The sequence below is a fragment of the Thunnus albacares genome, chromosome 4 (genome assembly GCF_914725855.1).
Source record: "Thunnus albacares chromosome 4, fThuAlb1.1, whole genome shotgun sequence".
NCBI classification, from domain to species: domain Eukaryota; kingdom Metazoa; phylum Chordata; class Actinopteri; order Scombriformes; family Scombridae; genus Thunnus; species Thunnus albacares.
The window spans coordinates 17567246-17590793 of record NC_058109.1 but is presented as its reverse complement, the minus strand read 5'-3'; the positions used below and the strand labels follow the sequence as shown (position 1 = coordinate 17590793).

Genomic DNA, 23548 nt, shown 5'->3' with positions numbered 1-23548 from the left:
AGTGTAATTGTGGACTCTGGACATAAAGCTAAACTTTAACAACCACATCAAATCAATAACAAAGTCTGCATACTATTATCAAGGAAAGCAAGAATCAGAGAATTCATGTCCAGCTATTTTTATATTTCCAGCAGGTTAGTGAATTCTTAATTTCTTTTAAATACTTTATCTTCTTCATTTACATTTCATCATCTTCATCATCATTTCCTGTTCAATGCATTATGTAATTGCTTCTGTGTGTACCAAATAAACTTGAATGTCTTCTCATCTGTATTTATTTGGTTTAATTGTTTTGTGGTTTCCTTCTCCCTTGCCGTCAGACTGACAAGGTAAAAATGCCAGCTCCAAATTACAGCACCAAGGGATTAAAAACAAATTAAGTGACATAACTTTACAATGAAAGTAATCTGCTCCGTAAAGGCTTATTTTAACACTACAACTTTACTTCTGGGCTGTGTCGTTTCATTGAGTACACCGAAAAATAGCTTATACAAAATATTGCAAAAGATAGTTTCATTTAAATTACGCACAGGCTGTGAGCCATATGAAAGTTGTGGTTTTTGATTTAAAAAAAAAAAAGTTTCATTATGATGTGGTTTAGGAAAAGAAAAAACTCATTAAATGAGAGAGCAGACAAACTGGCAAGAGAAGTAGTCAAAAAAGGAATTGTTGAGATTGATATCAAAATCAGAGGGAAAGGGCATTGATAGGAAAATATCAATGAAGAATGGCAACAGCATTGGGATCAGGAGACAAGGGGGAGAGATTTATATTCAACTCAAAACAGAGCAGGAAGTGTAAAAAAAAAAAACAGGGCAGAAACAGAAAAGAAGAGGTCGTAATAACGAGATTAAGAATAGGATGAATAATCTACACAGCACACTTCATGTTATAGATGAGCAACCAACCTGTCTTAGTAAACATTGTTAGGTTTCAGAAGCTACAGAACATGTTATCATCAACTGCAATAAATATTTGTCAGAAAGGAGGGACATGATGGAGGAAATGGAAAGATTAGGGATAGCAGGAACATAATTGAAGAGCATACTGGTGTGCGGTGCTAGTGGACAGGGCAGAAGATGCTGGATCAGGTGGTTGATCAGAACAGGGCTGATAAGAAAAAGTGTAGCAATCAGGACTCAGTATGAGTTAATTGACTTCCGTTCAACATCAAAGGAGAAGAAGGAGGAGGAGGCGGAGGAAGGGGGAAAAAATCATTCATACTCATGGATCCATGTTCATGCCCAGATGTTTTGTGTCTTGTGTCTTGTGATTGTCTTGTGTGTAATTTTTAAAGAATCCAGTAGATGGTGGTAATGAAACATTGACTCTTAGTGTTGCTTAAACTCGAAGAAGAAACTACTCACGACTGCAAATTCTGTAATGCGACATGTCGAAAACAAGCTGGCTGACATCCATGGCTGAAATGCGGCATTACTGAGCAATACTTGATGTTGTGGAGTTGTTGATAAAACGAGAAAACTGTCACATCAGGCTTCTACTCAGTAAGTGTCAAACAATTACTGTCTTCGGGTGTAATATTATTCTCCCCTTTGACACATTTATCCGTTGAAATACAGCTGTATCGTGGGTTTAATCCAAATGAACATTGGGGGTTTTTTTCCTCTGACAAACAAGGAACTACACTAACCGCATTCTGTTACAGCGGGTTTGTCCAGGGATCCTGCCCCCCAAAAAAGCGATGCTGGTCACCGTTTTCTGCGCACCGAGGGATCGCCCAGAAACCACCTTCGCCCTCGATGTGTCTCCAGAGCTGGAGCTGAGAGACTTTGTAGCACTTTGTGAACTGGAATCAGGAATCCCAGCTGGGGAAATTCAGGTGAGACCCCAGCTAGCTGTAGCCGGAGAGCTAACGTAGCTAATATGCTAGTTAGTTAGCTGGCTTTGCTAGCATGAATTGGACTTTTGCTGTTTTGACGGACGAGGTGTTGCGAAACTTCAGTTCAACGACAGACTAACGTACCGACTGTTAGCCCCACCGGTTAATAACGTTTACTGTTATCACAACAAACGTAACGTTACCAACTAGTAGCCACAAGGGTTAACGTTTACAGTTATCAGCAACAGACAAGCGTACCGACTGGCAGCCAAAACGGTTAATAACATTTATAGTTATCAGCAACAGTCAAATGTGCAGACTGTTAGCCCCGACGGTTACTGAAATTTGCAGTTATCAACAACTGACACACGTAAGTTAACTTGCCGACTGTTAACCCCAACGGTTAATAACGGTTACAAACAGTATGCTTTGTCTAAGGGTGACGTTAACAAAACCGAAAGTAAACCTCATAGGTCAACTAATTAAGCTAACAGTTGTCAGACCAGCAGATAGTTCATGTTGGATTGGGGCAATATAGCATGTAGCTGAATATAGAGCCGAAGGAATTAGGTGATTATTATCGACAGAAAATTAATCTGATGTTTTGATAGTTGACTTATCGTTTCAGTTTCAATTTTTAAGTGATATAAGTGACACTGTTTTTATTCCAGCTTCTAAATAGTGAGAGATTTGCTGCTTTTCTTTGTCTCGTGTGATAGTAATAGGAATATTGAATATAGAAAATAATTGGTGGATTAATTGATTAATGTGAGTGAGTTACAGACTTAAAGGATACGTTCACAGTTTTTCAAGTATGTATTAAAATAACAGTCAGGTCCCCATATGAACACTAGCTGCGGTTACATGGACAATATTTCTTCAACCCGATTGAAATCATCCTGATTAGAGATTCCAACTTAACTTTACACGGACATTAAATAAAGTTTTTTACATTTTCCAATGCATTTAAGCAGAATATAGGCTACCTTTATTTGACATGTGCAAAGTGGTTCTGCTGTGAAGCATCTAATCGGCCAGAAATATAACAGAAGAAGAAGTTGCTCCACCTGTTTTCAAGATGGACCTACATCATGTCCTTTGAACAATATTTGTGTTTGTGCTGTTCATTCTAATTAAGCAGCAATCACAGCAGCACATACTTCTCCTGCGAACTTCAAACAAGGGGGAGAGAACAAGAGGACCTTTACAGCACATTATGCCATGTTTCTGTCCCTCCCGGAAACTTGTTCACATTGCCTAATTTTACACGTGGGGAAAACATGTGCAGAAAGAAAGAATATATTTATCCAACCAGAGAGAAATGATCAAATTAATTGTTAACGTGGTTACAGATTATCAAAGGTTTACACCACCCCTCTCAACCCGATTGAAAATTCCCGCCGATAATCGGGCCAGTCTCTTCCAATTGAGGTGGTTACATGAGGCATTTTTAAAATAACTTATATAAAACATGCTTAATTTATTCTGTCACATGGAGTTTGTAATCTAATATACTCATTGAATACATTGGGAGCAATGAGTTGTAAATCTCTTGTGTGATGATATATCATTACATTTTGTGTTTTTCCAATTTCAGATCACATATGTAGAACAGCCCCTAAAAGACCCCACTCGTGCCTTGGGGACCTATGGTGTAAAGGATGGAGATGTGGTGGTTCTCAGGCAAGCAGACAGAAGGCCGCCGCCGACTCAGCCAGCCTTCCCAGGTAACACTGGTGTTTGTCAAAATTACATGAAAGCTATTGATTGTAGTCTGTTCCCCAGTTTCAGTATAGAGAGTGGGATGATGAGTTTGAGGTGGACTTGATTTTGGGGCTCAAAAGTAGGCAGGACAAAAAGTTCAAAATGGATGTTAATGAATAACAGTCATCCATTGTAGGGAACTGCAGCACAGTGTTTTTTCACACCCAAATAAAAACATCCAACCTGTGTTACTGTTGCTAGTTTTAGTTAGCGAGGTGGACCTGCAGATTTTATATCATGGGAGGGGTTGGCTGCTTCTGAATAAGATAAGTCACTGAAAGTATGAGGAAAGTAAGTGCAATTTACAGGAAGGGAAAAGTATGCCTTGTTGAACCAGTTGTACTCCTAGGGACATAAAGTAACAATGTAATTTCACCTGATATCTTTTATTTAAAAGACATAAAACATTAAAAGAACATCTATTTAGAGAGCAAGGTTTTTGTGCATGCAATATGCTAACTTCTCACCCTTTATCCTCTTTTCGTCTTAGGTCTGCCCCATATTGACTTTCGTTCCATCACAGTTCCGGGCACCTCTTCTTCAACCAGTCAACGTGGTGCCATAAGGCCGCAGCAACCGGCCCCACAGCCAGCGCCGCAGATGACGCCTCCACAGCGTGCTGCACAACCCTCCACGCCAACAGCCTTTCGCGGCTCCTCTCCTCAGGGGCTGGATGACCCTGCCTTACTTCAGCAGATGCTGTTATCCAATCCACACGAGCTGTCACTCCTCAAGGAGCGAAACCCGCCACTCGCTGAGGCCCTGCTGAGCGGAGACTTAGGTGAACAAAAAGACAAACTGATGTTCACATGTCTCCATTGACATACTGTATTTGTGTTTGTGGTGTTTCCTTTCAATCAGATATCAGTCAGGTAACGCTAGTGTAACTGTCTATTTCCTCAGAACGTTTCACCAAAGTGCTGCTGGAGCAACAGCAGGATCGAGCCAAGAGGGAGCAGGAGAGAATCAGACTTCTGACTGCTGATCCTTTTGATTTGGAAGCGCAAGCAAAGATTGAGGAGGACATCAGGTACGGTCTAGAGATTTTTGGAGCAGTTCAACATCATGGCACTGTTGTGATAGTTTGTTAACCACTTTTGAATATTCATAACTCAACACATAGTACCCCACATCCTCAGCCTCAGTTTCACTTGATGCATTATTATACCATTTGAGATATTCATAAATTTGACTGTGGTATTTGTAACTAAAGTGAATGCAAATAAGGGAAAACAGCCTGTTTTACCACAGTTAGGTAGCATGTTTTCATTTGTTTTAAAAAGTCAAGTCTCTTACCCTTGGATTTCTGCATATTCCAGGCAGCACAATGTGGAAGAAAATATGACCATTGCAATGGAGGAGGCTCCAGAAAGCTTTGGACAGGTGGTTATGCTCTACATTAACTGCAAAGTCAATGGGCACCCCGTGAAAGCTTTTGTTGACTCAGGTAATGAGTATAAGATCCTGATCCTGATGCAGCCATGAGCTGCAGTTGTACTAAAATGTTGGTGCACTTGTGTCACATAGTGGTTGTTTGGTTTAGTTCACTGATTTGCAGATGTATCAATATCTGCTTATGTTTATGCTTACTGATTCACATTAGAAGAGTATTTGAACTTCAGTCACAATTGTTATGATGAGCAGATGTGCAGCCCTCAGTGTAGTCTTCTGTATCAGCCTCTATCACACACACACACACACACACACACACACACACGGGGGTTTAAGTAAGAGCATATCTACAGCATTTCCTCTTCAAACCATCTCTCTATAGCTCCATAAATCTGTAAGTCAGCTGCAAATGTAATGGGGAAAAAAAGCATACAAATCAGCAGAATAGAAGCATCCAAATCTCCTTTCCACAGGTTCTAACCTTTGCCCAGACACCCTGCAAAAGAAACCAGTTTAAGTCGCTTGTAAGCATGATCTCATTCCCCTTACGATCCTTACAAGAGCAGTATGACTCAGCAAAGACAAGGAATAATAACCTCACCGCTGACCACAGTCATTTGATACATTGGTAGCATTTGCATTTATGAAGCATTGTCAGTGTTTCCCCTACGTCGACTGCTTTTGGGGGTGGCATTTACGTTTAGTGCAGATAAGACAAATTACTGCTAACCTTTTCCTCTGCTCTGCTCACATTCAGCGTCACTTTCCTGCTGCTCGCTTTACTCACTCAACCACACATATTACGCACTGCCCTAAAGGAGCTACACTACTCGTATAATAATACCTTTCACTTAGATGTCCTTTGAAGAATGAGGAGAGGAAGGATTCTGGGATTTGATGCAGTGGTTGATGACTCAAATCAATTCTATGATAATGTAGGGTGTAATCGTGCTCGTACAGTGTGCAAGTGAAAATCATTAGTAGTAGTTGATATTAATTGTTTAAAATTTTTGCAGCAGCGCTCATAGTATACTGTATATAGGGGAAACACTGATTGTATCCCCCTCTTCATTGCACAGGACGTACAGTACATGTAGGATTTCATAGAGCATGATGTTCCTCTCTTTTTGTCATACCCACTGATTCCTTGTACCTGCTCCTGACCCTTGTTTTTAGGAGCCCAGATGACCATCATGAGCCAAGCGTGTGCCGAACGCTGTAACATCATGCGCCTGGTGGACCGACGCTGGGCAGGGATCGCCAAGGGAGTGGGCACCCAGAAGATCATTGGCAGAGTTCATTTGGGTGGGTGTCACCTTTTTCAAGTATTTTGTTTGAGCAGCACTTAACTTAAGCCAATCCTACTCTCCTCCTACAGAGTCATACTCATGGACGCCTTTTTTATGTGTCTGTGTTCAGTTTTAGAATATATGCCTAGTGGCGAGAGAACTTTGCTCAGCTCAATTACAGGATGTCTGCAGGACATCCTGTAATTGAACCAAACGTAGAACTTCAAATCCACCTTCTATTTACATGCACCCATCATTATTTAAGTACTGGATTTTGTATGTTTCCCATGAAAGGGCAATGTAAGAAACATTGTCCATGGTAGTTTAACGTTTAGTTCTGCACACAGAGATATAAAAAGACATCAGAGACTGCATTTCTCTGGATTGGCAGGAAAAAAACTCCCCCGATCTCGGAACTATCCCTTCAACTGCATCCATATTAAAGTGTGTGCATGACATGTCGATGTAGTTCAATTTGTGTTGTCCATGTAGCTCAGGTCCAGATAGAGGGGGACTTTCTACCTTGCTCTTTCTCCATCTTGGAGGACCAGCCGATGGACATGCTGCTTGGCCTGGATATGCTGAAGAGACACCAGGTGTGAGCCCCTTTTATCTGATCCCAGTATGCAGTACATCATTGGACTGGATTGAATTTTGCTCAGCAGGAGTTTCAGTTTTTCAGTTCATTTTATACTGAATGTACTGGAAAGCTGAAGATGATCTAGGTTCATTATTTGTCCTGTTTTTTCTCGTAGTGTTCGATCGACCTGAAGAAGAGCGTGCTTCTAATAGGCACTACAGGCACTGAAACTCGCTTCCTGTCTGAGGCAGAGCTGCCAGAGTGTGCTCGACTGGCATACGGGGCAGAGGGGCGTGAAGACGCCCGTCCAGACGAGATAGCTGACAGAGAACTGGCAGAGGCGCTTCAGAGGTCCATACAGGAAAGCGGTAAGAACAGTCTCTCATCTCTGCACTTCAGCCTGTTTTTCATTGGGCTTTTTTCAGCTCAGTTAGAAATACATTTGCATGTGCCACTTAATGCTTCTCAACCCCATTTTATGCAGTCATCTGAATTTTCAGTCACATAATCACTTCATGTCATCACCTCAGCAAATTAAATGTGCTTTAGAATAAGATGAAATTGAGAGCTGACTGTCAGGCAAAGAAAACCACGTACAAGATAAATAAAATCTTAGCTGAGATCAGGTTTAAAGGGAAACACTCATGCTTTGAAAATTGATTTTTATATGATAGTGATTGAGCTAACACTTCATTCGTCACATGAGTTAATTACGCTACTATCCCTTTAGCAGACACATCACAGAGCAGTCTTCTGTATGTCTTTGAAACCCTGCTGATCTGCTTGAAAATGTTTACCATTTACGTCATTGTTGGACGGTCCAGGAATGTAGAGATCATAAATCTATAGGCAATACTGTCTGGGTTTAAGCTGCCCTTGGTGGGTGTGATGTCGGAACCTATTGTATATTCAGAGGAACAGACTTAACCCAAAGGAGCCATCAGTGCTAACCAACAGCACAGAACATGTTCAGTCTATTGCAGTGAATTCTGTTGTGGACAACAGTGCAGATGGATCTCTGAAGGAGTGTGAGGACACCACTTGAAGCCACCCACAAAGACAAAAGGAACATGTATTGCTAACAGAAATGTAGGTGGTTGACTATGAGCCAGAGGATGTAACATGGACCATTTCAGATTCAAGATATTAGGGCAGCACTAGAGACATGCATATCAAAGAAAAAAAGAAACGCTCTCATTATGATTTCTGTACGAATGAATATTTCATTGTGATGTAGCATATCATAATACGAGAAAATTGTCTCACGACTGTAAGATTTGTAAAATATTATGAGTATCTTTTAGTGTGTACGCTTGAACAATGACTAACAATGTGTGCAGTGTTGACATACTAATGATAATACCATCAACCTTACTAAGGGACCTCAACAACTCCCAAAGCCTGAATTACTCCAAGCTAATTAAATCAGGTAGCATTGGCATATTCATGGCAATCAAATTGTGACATCTCATAAATAAAATAAGCTTCCTCATATTTAAGAATCGTTTGTAACGTAACATGAAATTGTGTTTGTGTCTACATGTCAGTTAGACATGTAAGTGTTTCCCTTTAATGTCGTTTAAGTCTTTTTAGCTGTTTATCATCTATCGGCCAGTAATCGCTGCAGATTGTAAATGGAAACGGATTGAGAAACAACAGCAGACCTGAGTTGAATTCAGGCTTGGATGGGGCACTGTGGTACGGCAGCAATGTTGTGAGAAGAGGCAATCCTCCACTAGGGCATCAATCGTCTGACAGTTGAAACAGAACTTAAAATTAAGTGATTTTGATCAAATATCCTTCTGATGTGACCTTGATTGAGCTTCCGGAGGTTCAGGGACGGGGTACGTGATTGCGCTGTGACCTCTCTGTCAGGACGTAGACTCGAGTTTTTTTTGGATGACGCTTTTCACATCTGTGCGTGTGAAAAGGGTGATAGGTTGGTGCATGCTCTGTGTGTGACTGCTAACTTTCTCCGTCCCCTTTGCATGATGTGTGTGGTGTGTGCCCCCTAACCCCCTGAGCAGGACAGCACTGATGCATTTGGAGACAGCTGGAGAGGGCCCTACCAACCAGGTACTGCAAATTCACAAGTCCATTGCCAGTGCTAAGTCCCATTGCTATTTATTTCTTTTATTTTGCTGTTATTTTGCCGCTGGATCTGTTAATTGATGTTACTTTTGTTTTTATTTATTCATGTATTTGTTCTAAATACATATAATTGGTTCAAAAGGATAATCAAGCATTTTATAAGAGTTTCACCAAGGAAATTGGTGTTTTGGTCCCTAAGCTACTATGAAAATGTAAATATCAAAAGTCAAAATACAAATCATCCAAAGTAATGTTCCCAAACAGGATTCACACAAACTCCAGCTGTTTAATTCTTAATTATATTTTCTCTTACAATAGACACTGCAGATGGACAAACTACCTCACCGCAGCCCCCACCATTTACATTACCCAGAACCTTAGACCAAATGTCCTCATCCACCTCCCCTTCCCAAAGTCCTTCCTCTGGCCAGCCCCAGAACCCGACCCTGGATCGCTCTCAGTCTGCCCCAGCCGCCATGGAGCAGGCCTCAGCATCAGGGCAGCGCCAGGACCAACCTGGCTTCCAGGAGCCTCCTGTGTCGTCATCCCCAGCAGACGATGCTGGTTCTACACCACATCAGGTCCACCCTCACCCTCTGCCAGACCATAGCATCTCTGAAGTGCCCCCTGCACCCGGCCCCTCAACAGACGCCCTCCCTACGTGTACTCCTCCTGCAGACGTGACTGCAAGTGGCAGTCCAGACCTCCAGTATCCAGAGGGTGGCACACTTTCTAGAGCCACAGAGGGGGATGCTGAATCAGATGAGGCGGTGAACAGCTCCATGCTCCCCCATCCAGAGGAACTTTCCCCCATTCAGCCAATGGAGCAGGAGGCGACTGAGTCCGACACAGCTGACGCCACGGAAGATGGTGTGAGCGCTCCTAGCCAGTCTGACTCGGTTGAAATGGAGTCCCCGACTGCCTCCCAAGGTTTGGTGTCGTCTGAAAGAGACCAGCCTGAAGGAGAACGCTGCTCCAGCTCCGACAGCATCCCCTCGCTGGCAGCCGCTCTGATGGAGCTGCACGAGCTGCTGGTGTCCAACAACTGTCAGTCCCAAAACCGCAGCACCTCCTGCTCCCCTTCGCATCCATTCAGACAGGACACAGACGAAGTAGCCCCCGAGCCACGCACTCCGACACCTGAAATCACCCAACCTACCCCCTCTACAGCCATTACAGCCGGTGTAGAACCAAGCGATGCCAAAGCCAACCATGCTGCTGCTGTGTCTGATGAGGAACCATCTAAGTGTCTTGCGCCCGAGCTCTCTGGCCAGGATGAGCATCTGGGCGGAGATACAGCGCAGACTGTGGAGGGACAAGGACCGCCACAATGTCCAGATGGCTCCGGGGAGAGGAGGGCAGATCAATGTGGACAAGATGAAGCCAGTAACATCAGCATTTCTCAGCCTGAGCCAGAGGTTCCTCCTGATCCTGCCGGGGACTTGGAGATCAGGGAACCTCCTGAGGGGCAGCAGGGGAGAGGGGTCGCAGACGGAAGAGCCTCTGGCACAAACACCCCAGACACTCTCGGCCTCCAGACTGAGCACACTTTTCTCAGCCCTCTGTCGATGGCAGTGGGCTCACCAGAGGAAGTCTCTAGCACCTCTTCTCCCTCTGCCCCTCAAGCTCCCCAGCCTACATCTCCAGCCCTTCTTCTCCCTTCTCCACATCCCTTTACAGAACAATTTCCAGCTGAGCACATCCAGAGAATCCAGGCAGCAGGATTTTCTGCCAGGGAGGCTGCAGAGGCACTGGAACAAGCCCATGGGGTTGTGGAGCTTGCTCTGCTGGCACTACTAGCCCGCAGTATCACTGTGCCCACCTAGACTCATAACCAGTCACGCGAGTCCCCGACCTCCCAACTCAGCATCTGCCTGATTTATACCTTGTTACTGATCCAGATGTCTCAGTCCCTTCTCAGCAGGGAGCACGTAATAACACAGGGAAATGCTGTCTCTTGGTTTGTCATACAGAATATCTAAGAACAAACAGGACAACTGGTAACACTTTTCTGGATATAACAGATATGTGAGGTGTGTTTGCATGCAGGTGTTTTGGGTGCCCACCCATTTCATTGGTTTTTAGATATTTGGTATGGTAGATTGATTTTTTTTTTTTTCTTCTTCTTGTTTTGTCGTCCAACATTGACATATTATTAAATGCCCAATGTATGATTGAATCCTGAACCATTAAACATTATAATTTCCCCCTTTTGATATCTCAAAAAACTATTGTTGTGTAAGAGTTTAAGTTGCAGAGCATCAATTAAAAAAAAAAAGTAATAATCTCAAAATGGAGTAGCAGTACTCCCGCTCCTCGTGCCACTTCAATTTAAAAACAATCAGAACCCGCTGATGGAAAATCCACTTTGTGGGAACTGCTGCAGTTGAGAAGGATTGATCATTTTTGTGATCAAGTTTACAAAAAATTCCTACAAGCCCCATGATTCACACTCAGTATCACACAAATATCAAGTGAGCCACAAGCGTTTGTTGAGATATGATCATAGAAGGCATTTTGTGATTCAGTGTATTAAAGAAGGTATCTTGTACTGTATGTATCATTATCCTGAAAGCTTTGCCATATGTAGATTACAAAACAGTTTGTAGCTCCTGTTCAGAAAAGTCCTTTTTATTTTGTGTCAAATCATCATAGTGTGTGTTCATACCCTTTAAAAACACCCATTTTCATTTTGTAATCTGTTATGAATATGGCCATCCGCGGCTGTCAGATGTTTTGTCAGTACAGCATATATCAAGGATTTTAATGGCTTTATTTGAGTCATCTACCAACAATGTTCAGGCAGATTGAATTATTTACTTTTATCTTGTATGAAATTTTAAATTGCAAATAAAATGGAACTAGTATTTGTATACCTTTTTATGTGTGGATTTATTCTTTTGTGTAAATAAATGCAGTGTCTGTTAGGGGCTGCTTTTTAATAATAAAGCTGGTCTGTCATCCGATATTTTTATTTTTTATTTTTATACTATAGTTGGTAACACAATTCAGCACATAATAAATGTGTTAGTCAACTTGTGTCTCAATTCCACACTACATGCTAATTTATCTATTCTATCATTCTTTGCAGGTAATATACAAAAAAATCTATGCACTCAAGTGTCTTATACTAACAGGAAACGCTATGCGTGTAAATCAAACTTTGGAAAGTTGCTGCCAATTAAACTACCATAAAATTAGACAGCAAATGTTAAATAGTTATTTTTTGTTTTGTAGGGTGTTCACAAAGCTGTTTTACCACTATCCAGAATTTCCTTCAGTGTCAAGTGTTTTTTTTTATTATGCAAACTGAAGGTTTTTTAACTCCTTTTTTAAGCGTTTGCATACTACATACTGGGACCTTGCTTGGGCTGCTGCTAACAATTTCAATCGATTGTATGTGTGAACCTGTTTGCCAATAAAACTGGTTCTGATTCATCTGCTAATAATGTAATTAATTAATTGTTTGGTTTATTGTCAGCAAATAGTAAAATAAAAGAGGTGACATCTGTAAATTGCTTGTTTTGTTCTGTAAACAGTACAAAACCCAAATTTATTAAGTTTACTACCATAGAGGACTAAGAAAACCAGTAAATATTCAAATTTGAGGAGCTATAACCAGTGAATGTTTGGGTTGGGTTTTTTTTCTTTAACCCTCCTAATGTGTTAGAAAAGGGTTTAAACCTTTAGTGTTTGAATTCATTAACAGGCACTGAAAAAAACACTATCATCCAGTAAAATGTTTTACCTGCGAAGTGACTTTTTATTAATAACCATAATATATATATACTTGCTTTGGTATTTTATGTACCTTAGACCACATTTAACTTAAAATGTGCAAATCGTTTTTAGTGTAAAATAGGCACAATGTATCTATTTTATTGCTTATTATGAACAGAACAGGCAAATAAGACCATGAGACCAAAATAATTCCCAAAATGTATATTTTCTCACACATGAAAAATGTGCATGCTGTGCCAGGTGTGCAGTGAGATATGAGAAATAAAGCACAAGAAAGCCCCAGTTTGTATACTGCTATACAGCTGTGGGACAGGAAATGTGTATCTGTGTCTGTGCATGCATGTGTGTGTGTGTGTGTGTGTGTGTGTCTGTCATAGACAACAGCTGTGTCCCCAATTGGGGGGAAAAGCTTATTTGGTTAAGGTTATGGTTAGGGTAAGTCTCCGGGAAATGAATGTAGGTCTACGTAATGTCCCCAAAAGTAACCTAGGTCAACATGTGTGTTTGTGTGTTTTGCCAGGTGTGTGGTGAGATGTGAGAAATAAAGTGCAAGAACGCCGCAACCTGCTAATTGCTATACAGATACATCCATATATAGCTGGGGACAGGAGATGTGTGTGTGTAAGTGTGGCAACATTTACTATGTATTTCTGTGCATAAACAACCCATATTTACTACCGGGTCAAATTTGAAGCATAACACAACAGATGTAACTGTTTTTTTTATAGCCATTTAAAAAAAAAAAAAAAAGAAAAATGATCAAAATTTGTTTTATTGTATTCAGTAGGCCATTGTAAAAATTTGACCCTAACACAATAGGAGGGTTAAAAATGACTGACTAATCAATTTTCCAAATTGTTGCTGATTCATTTTCTGTCGATTGATAAATCACTTAACCAACTATTTGTTTCAGCTCTGAACTTAGAAAAAAGATTGGAATTATACCTGGAATTTGGATGCAGAGTTTGGCAGAAACCTGAGAAACAACCACACCTGGCTCGAGTTTTTGTGATTGCTGCTTAGCTCAGATAAGCTCAGACTGCTTCCACCATTTGCCACCATTTCATCCGAGTGATTGTGAGGCTGATGGAGGATGCTGCAGTAAATAAACACATCTAAAGTTTCATGTTGGGCAGAGTTTAAGTATCAAAGAGTTTTTGGTGTCAGCCTTGAGAGAACAGAGAACTGGTGCATTATGGCTCAATTTGACTGCAGAGATGAAAGCGATCACTGCTTGAGCAGGAGCGTTGTCACCAATCTGCACATTGATAATAGTGATCCAGTGAACTATTTGATCTCACAAACCATGAACACAACAGAGCAGCTTCCTTCAGGGTTTCCTCCTCTGGAAAGCAGCAGTGCAGAGGAGGCTGGAAGTCCTGATGAGAGCAATGACTGCCTGAACCAGCCTGAGGATTGCAGGTAAGAACCACGTAGTGCATGTGGAGAACTTCTTATGTGGGATTTTCTTGATGAAATATCTTTTGTTCTGTTCTAGTCCTCCTATAGACATATCTTCAGCCCTCAGGTCAGTTGCCTTAATGGGCACGTGGGATTTTGGAAAAATGCACTTAACAGTGTCAAAGCTGTTCTCAGAGGAAGTTCTTGAGGAAGACGACTCAACTTTGTCCCCATTAGATGATCAGGATACAAGCACAGAAGAGTAAGAGGTTATGAATCTTTTAAACCTTGGCAAAATATTTACTTTCAACTAAATGTGGCTTCTTTTTTTTTTAAATTCAAACTCAGGGAAGATGATCCAGCTAAAGAGAAAGCACTGAGTATATCATTCCACTCCAAGTACATTCATATTTGTAAGTTTCCTTTCTCTCCTTGAGGCCTGTTTTCAGTCATTGGATAGTGTAACTTTTATAGCAACGTAAAGAGCCTTGTCTCCATTTCCCCCTTTTTTTTTAACTCTGCAGTCCCACTGTATCAAGACTACTGTCTGCAGGCGGTGAAAGATGATCTGCACAGCTTTAGCAAGTGTTCTGTGTCTGAACTGATAACCCCCCAGTACCTGCAGGGCCTGCAGTCCCGTCTTAGCCTCCTTTGCCGTTCAGAGGCTCCATCTCCTCAACAGAGTCTCCAAGAGGCGACTCCATCCTCTCGTCACCTTATTAAGGTGACCCCATGTACTCTCTGGCAAGATCTAGATGAGGTGAAGGCAGCGGGCCTGCTAAGCAGCTTGACTACCAGAGAGATCCGCCTTCAGGAGGTGTGAAAATGCTTTACACTTCAGACATGACAAGCTACAATTAATAGATAAGTTTTAACTCATCTGGACTTAGATAAAGGTTTAATGTAACAGTGGCAAAGTCATTCACTCTTGCTCCCTCTCATTTCCTTCCTCTGAAGTCGATGTTTGAGTTGATCGGCTCTGAAGCATCTTACTTGAGGAGTCTCGGAGTCGCTGTTGATCATTTCTTTGTGTCAAAGCCACTGAAGCAGACTCTGTCTCAAATGGAGCATCACATTTTGTTCTCCAACATTCGTCGTGTGAAGGCAGCCAGTGAGAAGTGAGAGCTCCACACAATAGAGCATCTTTATATTTTTGAGTTTGTTTTTTTTTTGTTGTTGTTGTTTTTGCTGAGCTGCTGCTCTGAATCTTCTAGGTTTCTTATGGATCTGGAAATTCGACTGGGGGAGAGTGTTGTAATATCTCAGGTTGGAGACATTGTGCTCCAGCACTGCCCAGCGTTTCGCACTCTCTATGTGCCGTATGTGACTAACATGATGTACCAGGAGGCCCTTATCAACCAGCTGCTGTAAGTCTCTGCTCCGATATCACCAGTTGTTCCACAACACCAACTTTTTCATGAGCCACATTCAGTTGCATCTCTTCCTTTCAAGGCAGCAGAACAGAGACTTTCTGTTTTCACTCAAGAAGCTCGAGAGTGACTCAGTGTGTCAAAGACAGAGGCTCAAGTCATTCCTTGTCCTCCCCTTCCAGAGAATTACTCGTATTAAACTCATCCTGGAGGTAAGCTTTTGATTAGATTATAAGTAAATGCATCTAAATATATATTTTTATCTCGGTAAGACATGTTTCAGAAGTCATAAGGGGTTTTTTTGTGTTTCAGAGCATCCTCAAACTGACTAAACCAGACTCTGACTCAGTTTCAAATCTTGAAAAGGCAATAGAAGCCATTCATGAGGTAATACTGTTTATTTGTGCTCAGATCACTGTAGTTGTCTTGAGACAGAATTTGGGGCAGGAGGACATGAAATGCCTCTGAAATAGCTTAAAAAGCCAAGTCCTAACCATTGAGAAATGGCATCATTGATGTTTTCCTCTGACCAGATAGTGTCCGAGTGTGACAAAGGGGTCAAAAAAATGAAACAAATAGAGGAGCTGGTCTGCCTGGAAATGCTTCTGGACTTTGGCAAAATGAAGGTTTCTACTTCTTTTGTTAAGATTAAGATTTCTAACAGACTTTTATTTAACAGACTCGATTGTGTTTTGCAACCTGCAGATGGCAGTAAATTCTAACAGACTGCCTCTTCCTCCATCCAGTCGGTCCCCCTGGTGGTAAGTGGGCGTTTTCTGGTGCACCAGGGTCCCATGAAACAGCTGACTGTGGAGAACACTTACAACTCAAGAACGTCATTCATCGGCGTCTACCTTCACCTCTTCAACGACCTTCTGATCATCTCCTCGAAAAAGTATTTGAGCAACAACTATCGCTTTTTTTATCAGCACATTAAAAGAAATGCCAAATATTCAACACAAGCAATAAAAAGTACTTGTAGTCTGTCCAGCAGTCAAATGTATTTATTAAAATGTTATGAACAAAACACAAAGCAAATGTTTGGTATCTATACTTGATTATCAAATATGATTCACATCATTTTAGTCATTTCAGCCCTATTTAATAATCCACTCAGTTGTCTTCACTTGGTAGTGAGTCATTAAACCAGCCAGTGTTTTCTCTCTCTGCATCATGTCAGGGATCAGCGGTTCATAGTAGAGGATCATGCTGAATTCCCCACACATGTGCACGTTGAGCATCTGAAGACTGAAGTCCTGGGTTTACCTCCAGACTCCTTCCTGCTACATCTCTCTCAAAGTCAAACTGGACAACCGACCGCCATGATACTTGTTACACACACAAGGTACAAGAGGACATCATCTTTAAGTCAAATAATAATATTATTATTATTATTATTAACTTATAAATCTGCTTTAGCAGCCAGTCAGTCATCTTTTGATTCCTGTTTTTGATTGCAGGTCAGATAAAGAGACCTGGATGAAGGTGCTGTCATCTAAACAATGACTGAAAGGTTCTGTTATTTGGATTTTATGCATCAAACTTGGTGCTATTTAACTTTCACACAAATATACATTTTGATGGTTTTGCACAACTTAAATGTTTAATTATTCACTCTAAGATTATCTTCACTTGACTTTGTACTTTATACTGTTCTTGATAAAGGCACTCTTAAAGCACTGTATGACACATGAAGCACTGAACAGACACACAGTTAGTAAATGGATGTTTTTTTATTACTGGGAATACATGTTTTTACCTGTATTAAAATTCTAGCCTCTTTAAAGCTATGTCCACTCTTTTCCTACATAAAATAAATAAATAAAATGTCTTTTCTTACCATATCAGATCAACCTGATGCAACGACAGTCTCTACTAAAAGATGGTAATAAGACAACTTGACAAAACCGACTTGATCTTCTCACCATGAAAGAGTGACAAAATATTTAATAGATAATAACACTATTAACAGATAATTGATTAAATACCTGTAATCAAACAGTAGTTTGACTGAGTATTGGTGCTTTTAGATTATAGTTAAAAGATCTTCAGACATATTTTAAGGCATAAATACTTTGAATTTGGGCGCACAAAAAAGTTTAAAAAAAAAAAAAAATCTTAAAATAGCATCTACAACTTCTCCCCCACTGGAAAATAGAGTATCTATGAATATATAAAAGTTTTTCCATTTCAAAAATGTACCTGTTGCACACAAGTCCACTCAGTGTTTGTGCGCTGGAGGTTTCAAGTTTCCACATCACACATGTGGAAGATACATACTGCACCACATTTGACTCCAAATTAGCTGTGATGTCACAAACGATGCTCACAGTGCCGATGAGCACAAAGAAACTTTCCACTTTCAGCAGATGAATATGAAAACAACCTTCTAATGTCAAACTCTGCACAGTGAAGCTCAAACATCCAAAGGAAGGAACAAGAAGTAGAACACATTTCAAATGAAGAGACTTTAAACTTAAACTAACTTCAATCATTATTTACATTTTATGGACATAGATGACCAGAAGTGTTCACTGTTCATTTCATTCAACTAGACCTAATAAATACAGAATATTTTATCTTTAAGACAGGCAGTAGAACAACTTAACACCACTATCTCATTCATGCAACCACAATACTTCATCTCATATCATGATTCAACACCCTGATGATATGTGATGGGACTTCAAGCCTGTGATGATGCATTAAACAGAACAGATCTAAACAGCAGCATCCATCCTTTTTTTTTTTTTTTAAATCCTGTTCAGGATTAAAGTAGAGTCCCTGTCTCCTGCTGTGAGTGGTGGCTGGCTGATCCAGCTGTGACACAGTCCTGATGCCACAGGTTCTCTGCCAGGCAGTTGAGTATCGGGGCTACGTCACCCAGGCCGTCACTGACCTCCCCACCCGTACGCAGCACCGGTAAGCTCCATGTCTCCTGGAAGTCTCTCACATCTCTCTCTGTCACATCACAGTGCATGAAAAGGTCAAATCTGAATGAAAACATTAAGGGCAAATGCTCGTCTTTGTAGTGACCTAAAGTGTGGATATAAATAGGATTATTTGGGAAGTGATGAGCATGTTTTAGTTCCACAATGTTCTTACTTTTATGTACAATAAGAAGCTGACATGCAAACTAGTTCCTTGTTATTTATATTGAATTAAAGGATAACACTGAAGATATTCTATATCTATTGAAAACACATCAATGAGCAAACCAACTGCACTGGCTGACATGTTTCTTTCAATACGACAAACATCGTCACACTGCCATAAGTACTCACAAGAGCCGATGTGTATTAATCCACCGCTGAAAAGTCCCCAACAAATGCACTATTTACTCCTGTTCGAATAATGTTTGTTCGAAACTACAGTGTCCTGCTGTTTTAGGAAATTCCTGAGCCCTGCCTCAGACAAAATAGGGAAGTCAAAAAGTATTGAGAGTAAGACTAATGTTGGATTTAGTCTTTTTGTGTGATTTATTGACAATGAGAATAGAATAACGCCAGGTTTATCCTTTTAAATTTCAGTAAATCCATTCAAGACAACTCAAAGCTGAACTTTCTTCTTGTCAGTGTTTCTAAAAGTGTGTTGAAGTGTTTTATGTAGGCAACGTTACGGTATACACGTTTACAAAAGGATACTTAGTGCCAACCACCAATTTCACAACTCGGCCCACAGATGGCTCAGTCCACTTCGCAATTTGATTTGACAGATCATCAAAAGATGTCCTGTCAGTGAAGGAAAACAGGAAGAGAACGGCGTCCACCTGCTCCTTACAGGACTGGAACACACAGGGAATGGTAAAAAAAGATCTTGAGTAGATTTCTTTTTTTAATACAAAGCAAACACTGCATCCATTACTAATTCCTGACTCAAAAAAATGTGTTAATACTGTATAACACATACACACCGGAAGTAAATGGTCAAATCTCCGTAAGGCGTTTTCTCCACAGTCCCACAGCTGCAGACGGAAGAAAAGCACTCTGCCGCTTTCTCTCAGCTTCACAGGCCAATACACCACTGTCGTCTCAATACCTTGAACGAGAAAATATAAACCAGACTAATATTGGTGTGACGTAATTAACTTCTTTAATTTGAGATTTATTTAATTGTATAAATTACTTAAACATTCCACATAAGAAACCTCAACAAACCCCCCCTCCATCCCTAATTTACATAGTTAGACGATTGAAGTTCAACTGTCACTGTCGGTCTGAGGTGTCGCGTCAGTGAGCAGGGACCCACAGTACCTGTGGTTTCATAGTGCATGTTAGGAATATTCAGGCCTGCAAGACGTGCAGCAAGAGCCGTTTTCCCGACTCCACTCTTGCCCGAGATGAAGATCTTATAGTGAACTGTGTCCACTGCTACATGTGGGGGCATCACTGGAGACTCCAACAGGCCTGTAAAACAAATTATTAAAAGGATCACCAGGATTTTAATTGGCAGTGTGATGCTTGGTATTAGTTGAATGTACTTTCATGCTTTTCAGCATTTAAATTAGATCTTTTACTACCAAGAAAATGACTGAACCAACAACAAAAGATGACTGTCAGTCTTTCTGTGTAGATCCACCATTGGGTTGCTCAAAACTATCACAGTTAGACAAATTCATCAACCTTTCAGCTTTGCTTCTAGTTTACAAGTATTTTCTGATCAATTAACGTTTCTCTGGCCACTGACACCACTTTCAGGTCTTCAAATTCTAGTGAATTTGAATATGATATTTGTGTTTACACTTTACATGATAGCATGCAGGTAGCTCCAACACCAGTTAAGTCAGTTGTTGTTGTGTTATTGTGTCTTATAGTTATTGTAATATCATGTTGATTATCAGGTAAAAACAGAAAACTAAAACAGTTTGAGTCAAGCTAATAACATGTCATTTTCTTTACATCATTTCCCTTTTTAGACAACCTCAAACATAAATTATGATACAATAAATGATACTAAATCTAATTTAGTATTTGCAAATGCTACCAACTCTGTTTACATCCAGAGGCCATAATGACAAAATCAACTACATTTCTTTACAATATTCAACAAGTAGCTCCACAAACAATAACCTGGGGGTTCATTTGATGGACACTTTCTCTGGTAGTGATGTTGAGAATTCATAAATGCAGCCTAGTATGTGATGAAATGTTTGTGGTAAGTCTGTGAAATGGCAGCAGTGAATCTCCATTCAGTCGCACACAACTCACTGTACAAATGGACGTTATTCAACCAGAAAGTGCGTTTTATTTGTCATACCGAAGTTCTTGCGTCTCTTCTTGCGAAGGATTTTGCTGAAATACTCTTTACTGTCTTTACATCGATGCCAGTCCGCTGCTACGATTGAACCGGGAGGAGGCACTTGGGTCATCGTGTTGGTTGTGAAGCTAAGTTAGCTTAGCATCACACTGAGCTCGTTTTGTACAAAACAAGACAGAGTCGGTGAATCTGAAACCGATGTTAATATGTTACTAATACAGCAAAAAAGGTATTTCTGGCCATAACGCACTTTAATAAAAACAACTGTGGTCGGTAAATTGCATTTTTTTAAGTCTGAAAGTGCAGCCAACTGACAGATACTTCCGTAAACTAAAACATCCCTTGACAACCGCTTTCGTCACTTCCGGCGGTCCTTTTAGTTAGTGGTGTTGCCTTCATGATATTACAAAAGTCGTAAATTACCGCATTATCTGCCTTTCGCCTATTCGAAAACTAAAAGCCTACATCTAACACAGCAGTTACAAATCTCAGAACACTTTACACATTCAGCCTCACAGAGTTGTAGTAGACATGCTGAGAACGTTTCAATTGATGTATTAACAGCATTTATTCAAACAGTTATTTACAGGTTTCTGTGCTGTCCGCCGCTTTTTGGCCGTAAAGTTCACATCATGGTAACAGAAGTATCATAGAAAAGCACTTTTTTCAGTAGTAGGCTATTTGCAATATTGTTTGGTTCAAGTCATAGACTATACAGTTTTAAAAATAGTTCATGAAGTGCACTGAACTGGAGCTTTTCATATTTCCGATAGTCTTGAATGTTGCAGTGTTGATTCCTTCTTCTACCGCTAGATGTCACTAAAGTCCAGCGTTTCACAGGCTGGACGCTGAGATTACATCTGGACAAACACAGGACAATAAAGAAAATGCATTAAAAAAAACATAGGTGTGTTTTAATAGAAATGTCATGCGGAGAACAAAAAGGACATATTGTGTAATAATACCCTGTGAGCTCTGACAGTAAGGACCCCACAGCTCTCCACGGTCATTTTGACAGATTCGGGGTCCACATCTGCTGGAAGTTTGCATTGGTGGGAAAAAGTGTTTGTGACGATGCCATCTTCTCCTAGCTGCATGGCAAAAACAAAGAGTATGACTGACAAGAAGGCAGAAATTATTTTCCGGTTTGAAATTTACACTTAAAGAAACTTACTCTTTCTTTACACTGTAAGCAAAGGTAAAACTCAAACTATATTCAGTAGTAAGTCAAGATCTGTCAAGAGCACATTATTAAAATTTCTAGATTCTTCTTGAATTCCTCTTATCTACTTACTGCCCTACTATTCTTCTAAATTGGTTTTATTAAAATTCAGACTTAAATTTCAGACACTGACTCACATAAAAAAAACAAAGAATTTCACACTTTGAAAGCTTCTTCAGTCCCCAGTAATCAATCAGATTCAACCCTGGCATATCTTTATTAATTTCATTTAATTAAGATAAAATTTAATTTAAGTTCCATTCAATAGTCTAACCACTCATTGTGTTGTTGTCGTTACTGTTGCTGTTTTTTTTTTTCTCCAAAACAAGTACGGGTACTATTTTGTGGTTACTATCACAGATTACATTTGCCAGTTTTTGCTAAACCAAGGTTACTGCATGACTCACCTTCTCAGCATGCACCTCTATCAGGTTGTTGGAAGATGTGATGATAACATCTTCTGGAGGAAATTCACTCACATCAACCGTGAACTGGAAAATGTCTCCAATGACCTGGATCTTCCCCGTAGGATCCGAATGGCCTGAAACAGTCATTTGCAGCTCATAAAAACGTGATGGCTGTGTTACATAAAGTAGAAATTACCGATTTCCAAACATTTGATTTGATTTGATTTTTTTTTTAATATGGTAAAAAGTTAAATGCAAAGGTATATAAAGTGGAAAAACTGAGTTTATCTCAGTCAGTCTTGTTCATCTGACCTGTAAATTTTTGCTCTCTAGTGCTCTGCTGAGGCACTGATCCTGGAGCCTCAGAGATAATACTTCGACCTTTCTCCATTCAGACTGAGGAAGTAGATTTTCTCTATCTTGCCGACTGTATGAGTGAGCACAATCCAAGAAAGGTTATTCTTATCTAGCAACTTCTCCCTTGTCTCTGATAAAAGTGTCATTATATATGAGTCTTTTATAGGCCACTGAGAGCTCGTGGGCACCACTGGGTGTGTATGAGAATGATTCAGCTGTACAGGACCATGACATGGATTGCAGATATTTAATGTGTGAGAACTGTTGTTGAACTGTTGTCAGTGGGTACAAAATTTCCAGCCACACCCCTGACTGGGACCATTTGAGTGTGAGAGAAAGGGTGTGGAGATGTTTCTGTGTGAAGGAATAAGCAGAAATTATAAGATGTGACACCGAATGAGCTGCGACTCTCAGATTTAAGCCATAAAAGTCACAATTTGACACCTTAAGTAGATTTTAGATGATTTTTACAATGTAATTAGGCTTTTTGTGAAGGCTGTCAGTCACAAAAATGACACTTCCAGTGCATTTCCAGTGAAAACCTTTCAGCGGAGGAATGTAACATGGTTGAGTGATTGTGGTATGATGGAGTACAGTTTTGTGTAGGTGTGACATTCTGCTCCAACTTGGCAAAGTCACAGAGGTTAATGAGCTGCATCTGGATGACAGCCGTCACCAAAACAAGAATAAAGAGTCTGTGGCCACACAAACAGCTCTGTAAGGCTGTAATGCTAATTGTAAAGAACTGATAGATGGATAAAAGTTGAGGTTTTAGTTCCTCATCTTCAGCAGTCGAGGTGAAATAAATGCACTAATTGGAAAGTGAGTCTTTAGCATC

The 23548-nt window shown here is 40.4% G+C and overlaps 4 protein-coding genes across 7 annotated transcripts; 2 read left to right on the top strand and 2 right to left on the bottom strand.

Annotated features, from left to right (window-relative positions):
* Positions 1–617: 617 nt before the first annotated feature.
* Positions 618–11829, top strand: ddi2 (DNA-damage inducible protein 2). Of its 3 annotated transcripts, XM_044347744.1 has the most exons (11): positions 618–1505; positions 1667–1840; positions 3438–3567; positions 4095–4385; positions 4508–4634; positions 4924–5051; positions 6173–6301; positions 6778–6881; positions 7041–7233; positions 8893–8941; positions 9275–9584. In XM_044347744.1, exons 2-10 carry the CDS (start codon positions 1703–1705, stop codon positions 8901–8903), a joined length of 1251 nt encoding a protein of 416 aa, XP_044203679.1. In that variant the 5' UTR covers positions 618–1505; positions 1667–1702; the 3' UTR covers positions 8904–8941; positions 9275–9584. The 3 variants fall into 3 exon arrangements, with proteins under 3 accessions (XP_044203679.1, XP_044203677.1, XP_044203678.1); XM_044347742.1 differs by lacking the exon at positions 8893–8941 and having other exon boundaries at positions 620–1505; positions 9275–11829; XM_044347743.1 differs by lacking the exons at positions 618–1505; positions 1667–1840; positions 8893–8941 and adding an exon at positions 1903–2210 and having other exon boundaries at positions 9275–11829.
* Positions 11830–13732: 1903 nt separating this feature from the next.
* On the top strand, positions 13733–17469 carry si:ch73-15b2.5 (rho guanine nucleotide exchange factor 19). Of its 2 annotated transcripts, XM_044347739.1 has the most exons (13): positions 13733–14119; positions 14196–14360; positions 14447–14511; positions 14623–14915; positions 15056–15216; positions 15313–15465; positions 15551–15680; positions 15781–15855; positions 16002–16094; positions 16215–16363; positions 16649–16813; positions 16929–16981; positions 17317–17469. In XM_044347739.1, exons 1-12 carry the CDS (start codon positions 13893–13895, stop codon positions 16972–16974), a joined length of 1722 nt encoding a protein of 573 aa, XP_044203674.1. In that variant the 5' UTR covers positions 13733–13892; the 3' UTR covers positions 16975–16981; positions 17317–17469. The 2 variants fall into 2 exon arrangements, with proteins under 2 accessions (XP_044203674.1, XP_044203673.1); XM_044347738.1 differs by lacking the exon at positions 17317–17469 and having other exon boundaries at positions 16929–17312.
* Positions 17470–17921: 452 nt separating this feature from the next.
* cplane2 (ciliogenesis and planar polarity effector 2) lies at positions 17922–22875 on the bottom strand. The gene is made up of 8 exons (XM_044347740.1): positions 22666–22875; positions 22354–22487; positions 21690–21815; positions 20725–21584; positions 19722–19874; positions 19382–19506; positions 19113–19252; positions 17922–18461 (listed from the first exon to the last, which is right to left on the bottom strand). Exons 4-8 carry the CDS (start codon positions 20834–20836, stop codon positions 18239–18241), a joined length of 753 nt encoding a protein of 250 aa, XP_044203675.1. The 5' UTR covers positions 20837–21584; positions 21690–21815; positions 22354–22487; positions 22666–22875; the 3' UTR covers positions 17922–18238.
* LOC122980595 (heat shock protein beta-7-like) lies at positions 21579–22744 on the bottom strand. The gene is made up of 4 exons (XM_044348734.1): positions 22666–22744; positions 22354–22487; positions 21690–21815; positions 21579–21584 (listed from the first exon to the last, which is right to left on the bottom strand). The coding sequence occupies exons 1-4, from the start codon at positions 22742–22744 to the stop codon at positions 21579–21581; spliced, it is 345 nt and encodes a 114-aa protein (XP_044204669.1).
* Positions 22876–23548: the final 673 nt, after the last annotated feature.

Excerpts from the sequence above, each read along its gene's own strand:
- ddi2 (XM_044347742.1), top strand. The coding sequence starts at position 1,703 with ATGCTGGTCACCGTTTTCTGCGCACCGAGGGATCGCCCAGAAACCACC. Across the intron at positions 4,635-4,923 it reads AAGATTGAGGAGGACATCAG|GCAGCACAATGTGGAAGAAA; the intron begins GTACGGTCTAGA and ends TGCATATTCCAG. Across the intron at positions 6,882-7,040 it reads ATATGCTGAAGAGACACCAG|TGTTCGATCGACCTGAAGAA; the intron begins GTGTGAGCCCCT and ends TTTTTCTCGTAG.
- si:ch73-15b2.5 (XM_044347739.1), top strand. The coding sequence starts at position 13,893 with ATGGCTCAATTTGACTGCAGAGATGAAAGCGATCACTGCTTGAGCAGG. Across the intron at positions 16,095-16,214 it reads TGGACTTTGGCAAAATGAAG|TCGGTCCCCCTGGTGGTAAG; the intron begins GTTTCTACTTCT and ends TCCTCCATCCAG. Across the intron at positions 16,364-16,648 it reads CTGATCATCTCCTCGAAAAA|GGATCAGCGGTTCATAGTAG; the intron begins GTATTTGAGCAA and ends GCATCATGTCAG.
- cplane2 (XM_044347740.1), bottom strand. The coding sequence starts at position 20,836 with ATGACCCAAGTGCCTCCTCCCGGTTCAATCGTAGCAGCGGACTGGCAT. Across the intron at positions 19,253-19,381 it reads GATTTGACCATTTACTTCCG|TCCTGTAAGGAGCAGGTGGA; the intron begins GTGTGTATGTGT and ends TGTGTGTTCCAG. Across the intron at positions 18,462-19,112 it reads AAATTGGTGGTTGGCACTAA|ATTTGACCTTTTCATGCACT; the intron begins GTATCCTTTTGT and ends GTTTTCATTCAG.
- LOC122980595 (XM_044348734.1), bottom strand. The coding sequence starts at position 22,744 with ATGGAGAAAGGTCGAAGTATTATCTCTGAGGCTCCAGGATCAGTGCCT. Across the intron at positions 22,488-22,665 it reads TAGAGAGCAAAAATTTACAG|GCCATTCGGATCCTACGGGG; the intron begins GTCAGATGAACA and ends TGACTGTTTCAG. Across the intron at positions 21,816-22,353 it reads TAGAGGTGCATGCTGAGAAG|CTAGGAGAAGATGGCATCGT; the intron begins GTGAGTCATGCA and ends TTTGCCATGCAG.